An 18,330-nucleotide genomic window follows, 5' to 3' on the forward strand; every position below is an offset into this window, starting at 1 on the left:
GAAGAGCATCATGCATTGTCCATCTTAGATCTCTTTAAATACTACTGTTCAGTACTTGATGAAAAGCTTCCAAATACCACTCAATTCATTGTCAGTTCTTTCTAACACTATAAAACCAGGAAGCTTTTGAAAGCTATTATTATGGTAGGCATTTTACAGGTAGCCAGGGCTTGAATTTGGACCCAGTCTGGCAATGCAGTATAATAGTTCCATATGTTAAAATAAACTATAGATACAGATAGTGTAGAGAGAAAAGAAGTGAACAGAAAAAATTATCAAAGAATGTACAATCAAATATTTCCTATCAATAGTCTGTTAAAACAGGAACAGGTATTATAACATGAAAATGTGTTTTGTAGTAGTTATACTGTAGTTAATTGTAGCAGAGTTATATGCTTTTTGTTTTTAAGTACCAGACATTGATGGTCAGGACTTTCTTTGTCTTTAAATTTTAAGAATAGAAAAAAAAAGTCTATGAGCCAGTAGTTGGCAGACCCTGTTAGCAAGGATATAGTGCTTTTCACTGTAAATCTCATCTACAAGGTGTGATTGCTTTTCCAGTTCACACTTAGTGGAGAAAGAATTGGACTAATGCTACACTAAGAACCTTTCCAATTACATAATTGGGATGTTTAATTAAGTGACATGCTTAATATGTAAATCCAAGACATTCAGAAATACTCCAGCTGAACTAGATTGTAAATAGAAATGCACTTATTATAGCCAATAAAAATGTCGGTCCATTTTCATAACTCTTAAAAGAACTATTCAGATTCATTTGAGGGTAGGCATGATCTTTGAATTGTTTCTTAAGAACTTTTTGGCCCTTTCAATGAGGTACACTTAGAAGCTTAATGTAAACACATTTATAATTTCTTTCTTAAAATCTAAAGGCATTTCCTACCTACTCTAAGATAATGTCTAAATGCTATTGGCTTTTACTATTTTGACTGATTTCAAGTTTCAGAATGTTTCTTCTCTCATTTCAGAATATATAACCCTATCTTTATGTTCATGTACCTCGTACTTCTTGGTGCCCAGAGCAACACATCTGGTTTATGCTTAATTCATCTAATAAGAAAATAAATAGGGTAAATTAAACCCTTACTTGATGTATCACTATAGGGACTTTTTAGATCTGTCAGTATAGCAAATACCAAGAGAGAAAAAAATTCTCTACCAACCAAAATTGAAAGAGATTTTAATTGATAGAATAAGTTTCTTCTAGGACATCCATTTAAGTAAATTATTCCTTCTGATTTCATTTGGTAGCTGCATAATATATCATGTTTTCTTAGACCCAACCAAACTTTTATTTAATTTCTCACCAGAAGATATCTGAGGTAACTTCTTCCTCCCTTCCTCTAACGCACATCTAAATTGTGGTTCCTCATAAGAACATTTGCATTAACAAAATTACATATCTAGCGGGAAATATTTCCTTATGCTTAATACCCAAGTTGTTAATGTATATATATATTTTAGAAAGTTATCCATAGACCTTCAAATCTGATACTGATTTAGCTTTTTATGTATTGATAAGTAGCATAATACTTGTTAATCTTTATCTTTTTTTAGTGAATTCCTAGAATAACTTATAGTAGCAAAAAAATGCAATGGGACAGTAACAAAAGTGATTAAGGAGGAATAAAGGAAATGTGTCACTTAAAATAAATCACTTAAAAATGGAGAAGTTCTGCATTTTGAGAATCATTCATTTCTGAACAAGGTACATTGAGCAGTTTACATTAACACATAACTGACACTTGTAGGAAAACTAATTTTCTATTTATTAAAATAATTTAAATTTTTATTAGCCTCAAATATTTCGTTTGGGAAGAGCTTATATATGTTGATTTTGAGACAATATTATTGGCTTATTTGTAATGTTAAAAATCCCCTAAGAAGTGCACCTGTGCTTTCTTACATATATAATTATTTTTAATTTGTGTTTTTGCACATATCTTACAGAAGTAGAATGTTCAATTAGTTGTGTGTTACTTATCTTTCTACCTATCTTATGTCTATGTATTGTCAGTTTTAGATGGCAGTGTCATAGATGGTAGGCCAAAAACTGCTTAAAATTTTCTGAACATCACATTACATGTGATTCATATGATATTAGAATGACAGTGATGTGCTTATTTTTATGCCTTAAAAGTTTAATTTCAAGGGAGATACACGCCATTTAATATTTAAAAAAATGATTATCTACTCATAGCAAAAGGGAAAAAATAAACTCTAAAGAATGAAAAGATTAAAAAAAAACTTGCTTAAATTTGTTTATACACTAGATCACTCATAATAGCAACAAGCTATAGGATAATAATCTGCATAAGCTGAGATCTGACTCTAAACTTGAAGTGCATACCTTTATTCATAAAACTTTTCTTAGAAAATGCATTTGTTATCAGTTATACATAAAGTAGTTTTAGTTGTAGATAAGTGAAAACAATATGCTAAAAAGTGATAAGAGGCTGTTAGGTGAGAGAAGTATGGCAAGTTTCTCATCACATAATAAATGTTATAGAATATATATATGTATATATGTGTATATACATATGTGTGTGTGTATATATATACATATATACATATATATATACATATATATATATAGTTACCTACAGCTATGTAATATCTGTTCATCTACTTACCTATCCATTTATCTAGATTGGCAGACTTTTTAAAGTTTAATATACCTGTCTTTCTCTGTCTCTTGATTCCAGTTTGATTCTTTGTTGTTTGGATACAGTATAAGGTAAATTATTATGGAAAGAAAAGGCATTTTTGTACATAGATACTTGTTTTCCAAAATGTTTTAGTTAAAACATTTTGTTAATAAAAGAACAAACAGATAAGTAAACTGACCATTAAGTATTTAAACAACTAAACAGATGGGTTACCATTTGGATAAATTATCTTTACAGCATGTAATTAATTTCTGGTATTATGATAAATTAAAATACAGTAACTTCTAATATGTCAGTGCGTTTTTAAAAAATTCAGAAATATTTTTGAAAATATCACTTTTGGATTTCTTTGTTATAATGTAATTCTTTTCCTTCCACAAAATTATATCTACTTAATTCATATTTCTAGACACCAAATGAAACAGAAAGACATAGCTCTTTTTAGTATTAAATATGAACATATTTTTCTTAAGAGAGCACTTAATCTATCCTGAATTTCTTTTCTTCTAATTTCTTTTTCATTATTAATTTCTCCTTTCTTTATAACATAAAATGCCAGACTTGAAAATATTGAGTTGCATTAAAAAAGACTATTAAAATAAATTGTGAACCATATCTGTTAATCCTTTTCTGTTTTCAAAGACACGTGGTGTTCCAAGAATTTGTTCTAAAGCATTATGTGTATAAATACTTGCTCTTATTTACAGCAAAAGTGAATTGTTTTTTCTAGGAAAGAAAGTGATTGCTTTTTCAAAGTTTGCAAATTTGGCAAGTTGACATGCTGCTTAGTACTACAAGCGATGCCTTTCAAGTAGTGTGACTGCCTCAGGAACTTAGCATGTACCTCAGACTTTTATGCAAGGTTTTCCTGTTTACCTCTCTTGCCATCCTTTTCCTCTCTCTCCACATCCTTTGTCTACTAGTATTTCTCTAGGACTTTCTCTCTAGCTTTTCTTACCCTGCATTTTTCTTGCTTCCTCTTTCTCCTGTTCCTTTCTCTGCCTCCTTATTTCCTTTTAATCTTTTACTCTTTCATTCTCAGACCGTTGAGAAGGAAATGGTAGAAAGGAAATGTTAAGCAAAATACTTTTTTCAGTTAATGAATAATCCTTCAGTAATTTTTAGATTTCTAGACTTCCTGGTGTAAGTTTAGTTAGCTTGAGATAAAATTTTTAAAGATGAAGTTGTGATTCCTTCTTTGAGAGGATCTATGGAATTATTTGGTGAGATATATATAGTAGATGAATTACTACATGTACTCATGTAGTAATATGTATTATTATATGTATTTTCTAGCACTATTATATATTTTATTTATATATAAAATTTTGAAGATGGTGATTATGTTTTATGAGTAAGCACATTCTACATACATTCTTTTTACTAGCTTTGATAACATATTTATAGGCATATTATTTCCTATTGTTTAATCTCTATTATTTATCTTAATCATATCTTTAAAACATTCCAAAAAGCGTTTTATCTCTAGCACTGTGACTTAGATGATCCATTATGAAGTAATGAGAACACTGTTTATCACAACTGTTTATTTTTAACTACGCTAGTAAAAGCTCAAATTCCTGAGTATAATACATTAGAGGTGTGGCACGTGAAGATAGAATCTTCATGATGAAATATGACGCATCTAGAAAGCTAGTGTATAACAGCAGTGGTACTTTAATATTATGATTAAAACATTAGATAATATTTCAAATATTACATAAAATTATAGGTCATCGTCACTAAGGAATTTATTAGCGATGACGTACAGCTGTGAAGTATGTTACAGACATGGGTTGTGACCACATTTTCTCTTCTCTCTGTCCAGGTACCTGTGTCGGTGGCCATGATGACTCCCCAGGTAATTACCCCCCAGCAAATGCAGCAGATCCTTCAGCAGCAAGTCCTGTCTCCTCAGCAGCTCCAAGCCCTTCTCCAGCAGCAGCAGGCAGTCATGCTGCAGCAGGTAATGTGGGTTACCTGCTTTGGTGTTCTCGCCTGGCACGGGAGGCACGCCCTCATGGTCACTGCATCACGGGCATATTTGAGAATTTATTCTTCATTTGAAGGGCCAGCTTATAGGCATCTGAACATAACTGTGGTGCTTTAATTGCTGAGCTGCATAAGAACAGACCCCTTGTTGTTGTTTTTAGATTCATTAAAGTGTAGAATAAGAGCAGAGAGAGGTGTAATTGTATCATGGAATAAATCAGTATTTAAATATCCAAATGCTTAGGTACATTTACTTTGTAGACTTGCCAAAAAACCTACAAAGAGACTCCTAGATAATTATAACTTTTAAAACTCCTCTAACTTTAGCACTCTTTTTAGTTCGTGTAAGTATGAAATTTGAACTGGCTATTTTGTTACAATAGGGAAAGTAACACCCCAATTCCCCCCCCCCCAAAAAAAATGTCATTTGTTTAGAAACAGAAGTATCTCCTTCTTAGGACAAAGTTAAACAGCTAAGCCACCAGCTCATAAAATCATAACATTTATCTTTAAAAAAAAGTAACAGAACCAATAAGTATATCACTGGACCCCTAAGTATATCTAGAGTGGACTTGATGTCATTGAGTTGCCTGGAGATGATGGTGACCACAGGCCAGTCGCTTCTATCCCTGTCTAACTTTCTTCTGTACATCTACTGATGACATTTTCCCCAATCAGAACTGAACAACCCGATTCTCTATAGCTACGTATTTGGGTTGTACGAATGGTCGAGTATAACCTATATTTACATGCTACTGGGACTTCAGATGTCATAATTTAGGCTATTTATTTGCTTCTGGCCCTTTAGAGTACAGATATTCTATACCCTTTTATTTAGGGCTTTTTGGATTCTGGATTGGAAAATTTCAGAGCTGCCTTGGAAAAATGTGTATGCAGAGGCCTCCTTAAATCCAAGGTCTATTTTTGTTGTTGTCCTTGGGAGGCAGATCTTAACGGACACTACCGTGTGCCAGTCTAGGAGAGTGTAGGAGATTTGTAACACGTGAAACTTTTGCCTTTATTTATTAAAGTCAAAATGGTTTATTCAGCAACAACTACAAGAGTTTTACAAGAAACAGCAAGAGCAGTTACATCTTCAGCTTTTGCAGCAGCAGCAACAGCAGCAGCAGCAACAGCAGCAACAGCAGCAGCAACAGCAGCAGCAACAACAGCAGCAGCAGCAACAGCAGCAGCAACAGCAGCAGCAGCAGCAGCAACAACAACACCCTGGAAAGCAAGTGAAAGAGGTAGGATCCGGCCCCCGCCTGGGTGCAGAAGCGTGTGAGGTTGGGACGGACAGTGCAGCCGGGGTGGGCTCAGATCTTCCTGTCACAAGGCTTTCGCTGTCCAAGATGCGTCCTCATGCATTTTTCCTGAGCTGAATAACAGTGACCGCAGCACGATCCTGCTGTCCTCTTTCCGTCGCTTGGAACTTGAGAGTTCCAAACCAGTGCTGCTGCCATCTAATGTTCACTAATGACTCAGTGTACAAAGAGCCAGCTGCGCGCTGAACAAAGTACCCATTCCCTCGTGTTCACGGAGAATCTAAGTTGGTGAGGGCACCGTCTTTTTCTCAGGGCTGCCGCTCAGAGAACATGCATGCAAATTTGACCTATTGTTGGGGGCTGGGGGGTCTCGGGGAGAAACTGGTTGAGCACAGATTTCAAAGTCACAGGCCTCTGATTAATGAACTGCTACTGTAGGTTTGGAGTGGCGAGTAGAAAGTTCCAGTTTGATATGCTCATAAATCAATTTGACAAGCCGGCTTCTCGGGCCTAGCTTGCACTTGTCAGCAAACTGCATCAACTATAAACATAATACAAACAAAACATGTTGAAGCAGTTAAATTGATCAGCAGGTATCAGAGCCGTTGTCTTCAAGCTGCCATTATGCAAACGTCCAGGAAACAGTTTTGACCTCCCGAGGCTTTGATTTTGTTTGGATTTGTGAATAGAATTTCAGACAGCCATCAACTACAGAATAGAAATTGCTCCCTTATTTCTCTGGAGGCTCTGGGCAATCCACATGACTTGCTCCATTATGCAGTCTGTTTTCCAGTGAGCGCATCAGAAGTTTCTTTCCCCAAACTGAAAGGAAAGGCCTTCCGCAGCAGCTTGTCTGTCTCTGAAGTTTGACTTCCTTCCCATACCCTCCCGAGTCCAAAGAACTAGGGTTCGTATTGTCATGCCTCACCAAGTTGGAAGTTATGCTTTTCCTTCTAATAAGGGCACTTTTTTGGCCTTGAACATAATTCCGCCTTTAATATATTCCTACAAGAGAGGAGACGAAGGAAGAGAGCGAGCTCACAGGCCTATCCTGTGAAGGTTACATCCCAGTTCACTAACAGATCACTGGAGACCACATTCATGGACCTCTGCAGATCAAAGTTATTCCACGGGGGGGGGGGGGGGGGGGGGTGTTGTTGAACCTGACTGTTTCTATAAACTGTTATTCTTTTAGCCGAGGTAAATGTACTATCATCTGCAATAAGCCCATTATAAAAAAAAAAAAAAAAGTCTGAGCTTTTGTTATATATTTCTCTAGCCCTTGTCCCAGACTCTTAATGCAAAATCTTTGGTTCTCTGCTGCTGCTGCATAACATTTGAAAGAAAGGCAACTGAAAATCTAGAACTTGCATGCATTCTGCTGCTGAGAGCTTCCTGGGTAGTGAGAGGATGTGCGTTTCTCTGTGTGAGGCCTGTGTGCGGCCATGTTCTGTGCTGTTGACGGGGCTGGGTGTCCTGGCAGCAGCAGCAGCAGCAGCAGCAGCAGCAGCAGCAGCAGTTGGCAGCCCAGCAGCTTGTCTTCCAGCAGCAGCTTCTCCAGATGCAACAGCTCCAGCAGCAGCAACACCTGCTCAGCCTTCAGCGTCAGGGACTCATCTCCATCCCACCTGGCCAGGCGGCGCTTCCTGTCCAATCGCTGCCTCAAGGTACCTGCACGACGTGTGCACTTCATTTCTAATGTGACACTTCCTACCGGTTCATGGCCTGCCTACCGCACACCTTGAGAATTTTGTTTCTGTGGCCTTCAGGTTTGTTATGAAAACACGGTTAACAAGATTGCATGTCACACTTTTTTTTTGAGACACAAAAATTTTCCTACACCCTGCCTCGAGTGTTTTGTTAGATAGTAAATGTGCATTTATTAGTCATTTGGCAGAAAATTATAAGGGCAACAGAATTTAAGCACTGTTAAACATACACTGAAAATCTGCAGAGAACTGTATTAGTAGTAAGGCTAACAATGCTCATTAACACAAATGAGCTGAGTTTTGTGGACAACCAATCAGAAAAAGAAGTTCCTAATCTTCATATTGAAACCTCCACATGTAAAAACAGAGGTTTTATGAATTTCTACAGAGCACATTCCTAGTTATGCTGTGTGGGATCCCATCATGGGAAGAGACCGGTCCTATTTTCTCTAAAATAATATTACCTATGCGTATGTTGAACATTATAGCTTTTCTATTTTTCATTATAGCTTTAAAAAGCTGTCAGCTGTGTTCTTATTTGATTTTCTGGAAAGAAAACTGGAGGTGTGCTTTGATAATACAATAACACTATAATAAAATAATAGAATGCTAAACAATAATACAATTGTATATATTTATCATTTGACTCTTAACGTTGGGGAAATGGAAAGACTTCTAGGTAAATAAAAGAAAAATAATGGCAATAAAATGATTCCGTGCATGCTAAAATTCTCAATACAGGTAGTTAGGATCTTATATTGGTAAATTGCATAAAAGCATATTCTATTTTGCATTAGGATGTTGTTAGAACAAAGTTTAATCCCAATGAACTTTAGTTTGAGTTCATTATATTTGTTACATAGGAATCACATTGAAATAGTAATTGCTGTACATTTTTCTGACTTAATGATGCACTAAAGAAAATCAATAGCAATTAAATATACAAAAAGTACAATTAGGCAAATAAAATAGTTTTTAAAATGCACATAATCGTTAAATTGCCACATTAAATTGAAAGTAGTGTGGTAAATATTTTTATCTTTACTTATCAAATTGTTGTCATTTTGGATTATTTTTCCTAGAATTCCCCCATTCACTTGATTCAGATACTCTAATTCACCTGATCCTCTAATTTACACCTAGAAAATCAAGAAAGTTTAAATAGTGACAGAAAAGCAAGGCAATAAACCCACTTTCTGTGTCACTCCAAAGAGAATTAGAATAAATCATGGTGTCACCTTAGCAATGAGTGTTCTATTAACAAATTATTCTTTAGGAAAATAAATAAAATTTGAGGGCAAATGAAGAAATAAGGTTAAAAAACGAAAGACTTATAAATTAATTCAGTGTAAATATGGATACCTTTGGTAGGAAACTACATTAATACAGAAGCAAAAGAAATAATTTTATTGATTTTTTTCAGTAAAATAAAATCTGTTTTTAGGATCTAAAATCTATGCAAATCTCCTCAGTAGAGAAGCATAATCTATCATGATTTTGACTAAAACCATTCAAACAGGCATCTCAAGAAAGTTTAAAACAGATGTTCATAGAAACAAAATGTAATTTATTTGAAATATATTTGTGAAATATGTTTCCAAAATAAGCATACAAAAATACCTTTCTGAACAAATAAATGTATTATCACACAACCATTCTAATAGTTTTCAAATGAAAATTTTCTCTTATTTCTGAGCTTTCTTTTGATAGAATTCTCTTGTTCCCTTTTATTTTATTGCTACACTTCACAAGATAGCTGAGAGATAAGACACGCAGGATAGAGACCATTGAGGAAAAGGAAGTAAATCTGAAAACGCATCTGGGGTTTGAGCAGAAAATTTATATGTTAAACAAACAAGATGAAAATCATTTTCATGTTTTTCAGTGTTTAGATGAGTAAGTGTGAAAAGTTTGACTGTGGAGAACCATCAGCCAAACACAGCCAGACTCTCAGATAAGCCAGTTACAATAAGAAAAAAAAAAAAAAATTCTTCAGAGTGCTGTGCCAGAATCCCAAAATTAGAGTGTGGGAAAGTAAAGAAATATTTGTTAGATAATGTAAGCCCTGAATCATTTCTGCCTTAGATACTGGGTATTTCACATAAAAAATTTTTAATTTTTTTCATTTATAGTTTCCCAGTTCACTTTGCATCGGGCTTTGGATGGTTGACTGATTAGCCACAGATAAGAGCCATATGAAAACTGAGTAGGATTAATATTCAGTGATAATGTTCTCAGTGCATTCTTGAAAATATGCCATATTTGAAGTATTTATCCCCATGATTTAATACAACTTCCTTGGGCTGCTTTTAAAGTTAAAACTTTTTTCAACTCTATTAAATATATGTGTATGAGAATCAGGTAATTTTGATAAAAGCAGGAGATATACTCACATTTTTATTTATATTGTAAAGTAATGAAATGTATTCTACCATTTCAGTAAATTATTTTAAATATGAAGCATTTAAAGTAATCATGAATATTACTATAATATTGAATTTTAATGTAAAATAGGCATTAGATTATCTCTATGTGTATAGAGTGACTGTAGATATACAGAAAGCAAATAAAAAATGATGGATTTATAAATCAATCTCAAATAAAAGACTGAATATAAAGCTATTTACTACATACATAGTATAGTTTAAATACTAACTAGTAATTATTTAGAAACACATATTCATTGTCTACAGGTTAGAAAATAGGAAATTATTGTGCATGTACTTTAAATTTTGATAAAAGATAAAAGTCAGTGTATCCCAATACACAGTATATTTACTGGTTTACTATGATTACAAGGACTAAAATATATGTGGTAAAAACTTCATTTCATTCTAATGTTTTAGATATTTTTGAACTTATAAAAGTTATTTAAAACATATTTTCATTACCAAACTGAAAGACCAAACAGGGAGTACTGGCTATGGAGCTGGTACAATTTTCAACTAACACTTTATGGAACTAGAACAGCTTGGAATCAGAGAACTGTCGAATAATAAAGAAAATTAAGATTGTTTGAAATAATATATACTAATAAAAGGGTAATATGCTAATTAGACCGGGAGACCGGACATCTTCCGAACGTCTGACTTTCTTCCGGACAAAGCTATGGTGGTGGGGGCCAAGGCAGAGGCAGTTAGGGGTGATCAGGCCGGCAGGGGAGGACAGTTGGTGGCTATCAGGCCGGCAGGGGAGCGGTTAGGTGGAGATCAAGCCAGTAAGCAGCAAGTGGTTAGGAGCCAGTGGTCCCAGGTTGTAAGTGGGATGTCCATCAGTCAGACATCCCCTGAGGGGTGTCAGATTGGAGAGGGTGCAAGCCAGGCTGAGGGACACCACCCTGCCCCCCGTGCATGAATTTTGTACACTGGTCTCTAGTCCTATATAATAAGAGGCTAATATGCAAATCAACCAAACGGCAGAACAACCAGTCACTATGATGTGCATTGACCACCAGGGGGAAGATGCTCAATGCAGGAGCTGCCCCCTACTGGTCAGTGTGCTCCCACAGGAGGAGGGCCGCTCAGCCAGAAGCAGAGCTCATGGCTGGCGAGTGCAACTGCGGTGGCAGGAGCCTCTCCCGCTGTAGCATTAAGGATGTTGGACTGCCATCAGTCGGACATCCCCTGAGGGCTCCTGGACTGCGAGAGGGCACAGGCTGGGCTGAGGGACCCCCCCTCAAGTGCACAAATTTCATGCACCGGGCTTCTGGTCTATAATAATGTCATTTATGCTGAATTAGAAAGGTGCTGAAGTTTATCTTTGGTATGAGTATTTAGTCAAAATCAATTATTTGACTTTGACTTCATTCTCTGCATATGGAAATTTAAATAGCCAAATGCCTACTTCAACACCATTCTGACATCCTTGATTTTTTTGGTTAATCTGTGATCATGTGCTTGCATAGCTCACCAATGCATAATCCGTGTAAAGCACCAGTAGTATGAGAAAGTATGACATGCAGAGTTACTGTTACCATCATAGGATTCCCTTTCAAATACAAGTAAGTTTCTATTTGTAATTTGGAAGGAAAATAATATATTGTGTGGGGGGCGGGGCAGTCATATGCTAAAACTCCATCAGTGAGCAGACGTATAAATGTACACAGTACATTTATTATTGCAGGCATAAAACTTAGATCTAAGTTTCCTGTGAATACTAATATTATGTATAATATCTTACATATATTATGAAATACATTGGAAAATATGAAAGTGTGTTGAGTTAGTTTTTGAGAAAATGTAAAAATGGTAGAAAGATGAAGAATAAATGATATTGTTAATCTAATTGTTATAGAATTATTTAATGAGCTAGCATACATAATTTCAGTTAGGCTTCAAGACTTGAAAAAAAAACTTCTGTTTGTCAATTCTCTATGTCTTGAAGGAAGACTAAAGAATGGAATGTCAACTTTGCCACAATAAAATATTTGGATGATGAAAACTGAGAAGTTATTGTTTTGTAATATAATATCTAACTTTAAAAATGCAGCCTATAAAAAATTGTAATATTAAAATCATAGAAGTAATTTGTAAAATATCAAATATATTCCTATATCCCAGAAGTTCCTGTTTTTGTTACTATATTTGCCTTTGGTCTCAGTTTCAGCCAAATAGTGACTTTTATTCCCTATAATTCAACATTTGGACAAAATGTGTGTTTGATGCACCCTTCATTAAACATATATTTTAAAGATGGGCATTGTACCTACAGGCTATAGTAGCCCCTAGTCAAATATAAAAAAATAATGTGTTAGGTTTGGCACATTACATATGAACAAATAGTTCTCTGAAAGGTAGCCTAGAGGTTGGAATAATCATGGCCTCTGGAGAGGAGAACTGAGGACCCAGAGGTCAGGGCTGGTGAGGAAATCTAATTTTGAAATATACACTTTTTTGTGATTTAATTATTTTGGTCATGTGTGGACCCTCGTTTTTCAAAATATAAAATTTAATATGAAAATAAAATTATGTGATACTATTTCAGTAATTCAAACTACAAAATATAAAATTGGCTCAATAAAATATATGGATGGTATAAATACTTCTTCCAAAATTTGTTTTTATTACTTCTAATTGTAAGTAACCCTAGAAAATAAGCAGAATACCAGTAACTAAGTGAATCAAAAATTTACAGTAGACTGACTTTTTATCATAGTGTATTAAATGTTTTAATTTAATATTGAAAACTAGTTACTGGACATAGAAAATAAAATAACATTGAATGTGAAAGAACAACTAATGTAATTTTTACCAATAAGTAACACCATTGAAACTTTTAAACCTTGTGTGCCCCAAGGATGTATAATCTAGATATAAATTATGGCATTTTAATTAATTCTTAGCACAGTGCTTGGCACCTAGTTGTTACTCTACAAACTCTGATTCCAAGATTGAACAATTATTATATAACTAGAGGCCCGGTGCACGAAATTCAGGCCTGGGTGCGGTCCCTATGCTTGGCCAGCGATCAAAGCATAAGCGCCTGGTGTGGAAGGGCAGGTTCCAGCTGACCTCTGGGCCTGGCCAGCACCTGGGCCCCCGGGCTCCTGCACCGCCCCCCCCCCCCCCCCCCGCCTGAGTCCCGGCACCAGAGTCCCCATGCGGAGATGCAGTGAGCACAGCCGGCTCCTTCACTATCCCATGGGCAGCCCAGCCGGGCCCTGCATTCCCGGTGGCGGCACCCCAGCTCACCTGGGAGATTCCACGCGGGTGCAGGGTGGGCTCCTGTGGGCACTCGGCACCTGAGCTCAAGGGCGTCCCTGGTGCACAAGCCCTGGCGCCCTGGGGGAGGGTAGCAGGGGAAGTGAGAGTGAGCTCGGCAGACACCCCGCATTCTTAATGCACCTCCGTCCTGTCACCCCCGCCCCCGGGTAGCCGGCGAAGGGTTGCAGCACATTGTTGATGCCCGCCATGTTCCACCCCAACCCTTGGTGGTCAGTGCACCTCATAGTGAGCAGTTGAACTCCCAGTCGAGGGAACAATTTGCATATTAGGCTTTTATTATATAGGATTGCTTTATATGTCACTTATTTAGAAATTTATTTCTTGATTAATTCAACTCCTGGAAAAAACAAACTTTTACTGCTTATTGGTAGTACTGGCAGTGAACGAGAACAAGCCCACGTTATCATAAAAAAAGTAGAATAGGGTTTCTGAATTTCGTGCGGTTATGAAATTTTTAAGTTACATAACTATAAAACTTTTTACCACTAGTATGTATACATCCCTGAAATAAGTTATTAAAGAAACTTGAATAATCTTCACTAAGATTTTAAGTTTATTATTTTATGATGGTCTAGCCCAGTGATTCCCAAATTATGCTTTCCAGTACACTAGTGTTCTGGTCCAGTGCACAACTCTAAGTAATATTCATTGAAGTTGCACTCGCTTTCTTTCAGTGAAGAAAACAGACAAAAATACCTGCCAACATAAAACTTACATTTCAGTGTAGAAGAAAGCCAATAAATAAACTAAGTAAGATAGGCAGTGGTAAGTGCTGAGTAGGAAGGATTTAAGTAAGGACAGGAAAACATAAAGCAGCAGTAGGAGATGGGAGGAGTTGAACCTGTAGACCCGGTGGCCACTGAAGCCGTCCTGGGAAGGGGATATTTGAATAATGACCTACAACTGTGAGGGAACTCTGCATGTGTTAGCTTAGCTTTTCTGTGTCTCGTTGTCCTCATCTCTGAAAGGGGGCTAATAATAATAATCAATAATAGTGAAAACAACAAAAACCATAGTGGTTTGGGGTATTCGATTAATTACCATGTATGAAGCACTTCGAAAAGTGACTGGCCTGTCTGAAGCATCTGCAAAATAAGAGACAAAAAATCTAGTTGGAGTCAGGGGGGCTGTATAAGCAGAAGCTTAGCTTTGAACTTGTAAGCTTTAAGATATTTGCTAAGGTTATAAATAGGCAGCCTGCAATCTGAGGAAGGGGCCTGGGCTGGAGATCACTTAATGAATCCTATGCCTATGACTGGTATTTATTACTAGAATAAATGAGCTCAATGGAATTTTTTTTTATTTTCCTCAAATATATTTGTAAGATACTGAGTTTAAAAAAAGAGACTCAAGTGTTCTTTGTTCCTAGACATCTCAGAACTGTTTTACATGTTCACGTGAGTCAGGACACTCCTGAGTGTCTAGAACACAAAGACCACAGACCAGACCTCTCAGACTGACAGCATTTGGAAGAGCATTGTTCCAGAGAACAGTGTGGGGAATGCTGAGCTTGTATGTTACTGCCAGAAAAATAGCTTAAATTATTTCTTGCAAATCATCAAAACTTTAAAACTCACACACTTTCAAAATTGTACAAAATTGAATAGTTGTTCCATTTTCATAGACAAGAGCCAAGCAAATTGTAGATGGGATGACTTTGTCTCATGAACAATGTGATAGTTTACTTATAAAAATTTTCCTCTCAAATTATTTGCACTGTGGAATCATCTGTGGGGCTTCAAAACTACTGATTCCTTGGTCCTACCACTAGAAACTGTGATTTAATTGGGAAGTTTTAAAATATCCCCAAGTGATTCTAATATGCTGATACTTTTGGGAACCACTCCTGCTAACAGGAATCTCTTTTCGTTATGATCTGTTCTCTGCTCCGGATCTATAATATTTAAAAACAATTTCCTCTTTTTTTGAATTAAGAATCATTGTTTGGATACTGAGTGGTTCTTTATGCATCAGATGTTGATGTGCTTGGTGTTTGTTGCCATATCATGCTCATCCCATTAATTTTCAATACAAATGACTAGTATAATGGAAATCTGCTTTTAAAAGTAAGTGGATACTTAGGTTAACTAAATTATTAATAAAATCCAAAAAAAATTATTAATAACATCATTCACTAAAATATAGTCTCTAAAAATACCTAAGAGTCCTTTAGCCAAGATAATGAAATTTTATTAGCCACTTAATTTGTTAGAATCGGCTAGTAGCATTTATAATTCGCTAGACATTGGCCTGAGAGAGGAGCAATGCTCATAGCGTGCCCTTTAAGAGCCACAGAACCTTCATGTGGAAACCAAGATGTCTTCAAGAACTGTATGAATTTGATAAAATCAATGATATCAACAGCTGATTATTGGGCACATCCCAGGTACTGTTTTGGCACTGGGGATATACTGGTAAAATAAGAAATTCCTATACAGCCTAAATTGTAATGGAAGGAGAATGATGATAAGTTTATAAAAGTAATAGTTTCAGAGACTGATAAACCTTTTAAAAAAATCAGGTAGGATAAGGTCATAGAGAATGATAGAAAACAGGGTGGAGAGCGCAGCGGTTGAGTGTGTGGTAAACCTCTGAGGGGAGGTGATGCTTGAACCCTCTAAGTGAAGGGAGGGAGAAAGCCATGGACCATCTGCAACCAGAGTGGCCCAGGCTGTGGGAATAGCCAGAGCAGTAGCTGGTAAGGTAGCAGGTGAGACCTTTGAGTAGCAGCAGAATTATAACAGCATGAAATGTAGAGAAAGAGATGAGGTCAGAGAGGCAGGCAAGAGCCAGGTGATAAATGCCAGCACCTCATAAGCCATCGTCAGGTGTTGTTTTTCTAAGTGTTCCGGAAAGCCTGGGAAGTGCTATGGCCCAATTTACATTTAAAGAGATAAATTTGGGCTGATATATGAAGAGTAAATTATACGAAGGCAAAGTAAAAGCAGGAAGACGGGAAGCTACCGCAGTGGTCCAGGCAATGGCTGATGGTGAAGCAGAGAGGTGGCAAGTGAGGTAGTGGGAGTTTTGATGCCGAAGTGATGTAGATGCTATCCCACAAAAGGATTTGCTAATGGAGTTTGGCCTTTAGGACATCTAATACATAGAGGCAGGTAATCAAAAAGTTACAATCAGAAGAGTTTTATAATCCATGGTTGAAGTTAGAATTAAAGCGAGAATTAATGCTCGTTGTATATAAATTCTTTTCTATGTAATAGAAATACTTTATTAAGCCATTCTTTTTTTATAGAAGAAAACTGGTATTTTTTTTAACAACTTTGGAAATCTGAATTACCCTATTTTTTCTTTACTCTTTCAATCATAAGAATCCAGAATCACCAAAATAATAACTTTCAGTAAAACTTATAGTGGTGGGCATAAACAATTTAAGATTGTCACTGTATGAGTAATTTAACCAGAAGTTATGGTTGGAGCGGTGAGAATTCTTCTGTTACTTTGGTCTACTTACCACTATGGCTAGATCGATGATTCTTCCACCTGCAGGGGGAGGAGTGAGAGGACTAACTCTCCTCTCCATCCTATTCTGTAATCTTCCTCCACTCTCCCCTTCCTTTTCCATCCCACTCATGCCCACATACCTCTTGGTCAATCAGCATCACTGTATCATCCGACGCACATGCTTGTTGGGTCATGGGAGAGGGGAAGTGGTTTGATTAGCACTTCCATTTTTCTATTAGGCATTGTAGATAAACATAGTAAAAAAGAACAAAGATTTAGGAGCCACAAGTTTAAATTCTGTCCACTAATTCTGAGCTTCATGATTTAGGGCAACGTATTTCATTGATATGAGCCTCTACCTCCTCATCTGTAAAATGTAATGATTTCTAACTTTAAATGAGGTTAATTGTGATTATGAATGTAAAGCACTAGAATACAGTTGATACTCAATAAACAATAGCAATTATAATGACAACTACATTTTCCCAGAAGTTTTCATATCTACACTAATAAAAGAAAAATGGTAATTGGCGTACGATGCTACCTTTTTCATTGGCTAATCAGGGCTATATGCAAATTAAGTGCCAACTAAGATTGGCAGTTAACTGCCAACAAGATGGCGGTTAATTTGCATATGTAGGCACAATGCAGGGAGGCTAAAGGGAAAGCAGGAAGAAGCCCCCTGCCACTGACAGTGATCGGAAACCCAGGGGGGAGCTAAGTGCTGGGGGGCAGGGCAAAGGCGGCCCTGGGGCCGCCTTTGCCCTGCCCCCCAGCTATGATCGGAGAATCAGGTGCCTTTGACGCCCTGGCCAGTGATAGCAGGAAGCAGGGGTGGAGCCAGCGATGGGAGCTGGACACGGTTGAAGCTGGCAGTCCTGGGAGCTAGGGGTCCCTTGCCTGGGCCTAAAGCGGAGCCCACGATCGCAGGGCCGCTGCAGCTGTGGGTCCCCGCTGCCCGGGCCGGACACCTCGGCCAGAGGCATTAGGCCTGGGCAGGGGCAGAGCCTGCAACCGCGGGGAGCTGGGGGTCCCCTGCCCAGGCCTGACACCTCTGCCGGAGGCCTCAGGCCTGGTCAAGGGGCCGATCCGGTGATTGTTGATTGGAAGGTGATGAGGGTCAATTCCTCTGGCCGAGGCATCAGGCCTGGACGGGGGGCTGGGGGTCCCCTGCCCAGGCCTGATGCCTGGGCCAGAGGCATCAGGCCTGGGTGGGGGGTGGAGCCGGGGATTGGGGGGATATGATGGTCCCCTTGTCCAGGCCTGAAGCCTGGGTCAGAGGTGTCAGGCTTGGGCCGGGGGTGGAGCAAGCGATCAGAGGGAGATGGGGGTCCCCTCTCCAGGCATGATTCCTGGGCCAGAGGCCTCAGGCCTGGGCAAGGGCCAGAGCCAGTGATTGGGAGGAGATGGGGGTCCCCTGTCCAAGCCTGACACCTCTGGCGGAGGTGTCAGGCCTAGGCAAGGGGCCGATCAGGCGATCGGAGGGTGATGG

General features: G+C 37.7%; 1 protein-coding gene across 1 annotated transcript in view; it reads left to right on the plus strand.

Annotated features, from left to right (window-relative positions):
* Positions 1-18,330, plus strand: part of FOXP2 (forkhead box P2) — a 704,673-nt gene that overhangs the window by 626,599 nt on the left and 59,744 nt on the right. Inside the window, exons 6-9 of the mRNA XM_059711598.1 lie at positions 4,519-4,656; positions 5,732-5,929; positions 6,538-6,540; positions 7,431-7,614. Coding sequence (XP_059567581.1) covers positions 4,519-4,656; positions 5,732-5,929; positions 6,538-6,540; positions 7,431-7,614 — 523 coding nt within the window. The remainder of the gene's footprint in view (positions 1-4,518; positions 4,657-5,731; positions 5,930-6,537; positions 6,541-7,430; positions 7,615-18,330) is intronic.

Source organism: Myotis daubentonii, chromosome 10 (assembly GCF_963259705.1).
Source record: "Myotis daubentonii chromosome 10, mMyoDau2.1, whole genome shotgun sequence".
Taxonomy (NCBI): Eukaryota; Metazoa; Chordata; class Mammalia; order Chiroptera; family Vespertilionidae; genus Myotis; species Myotis daubentonii.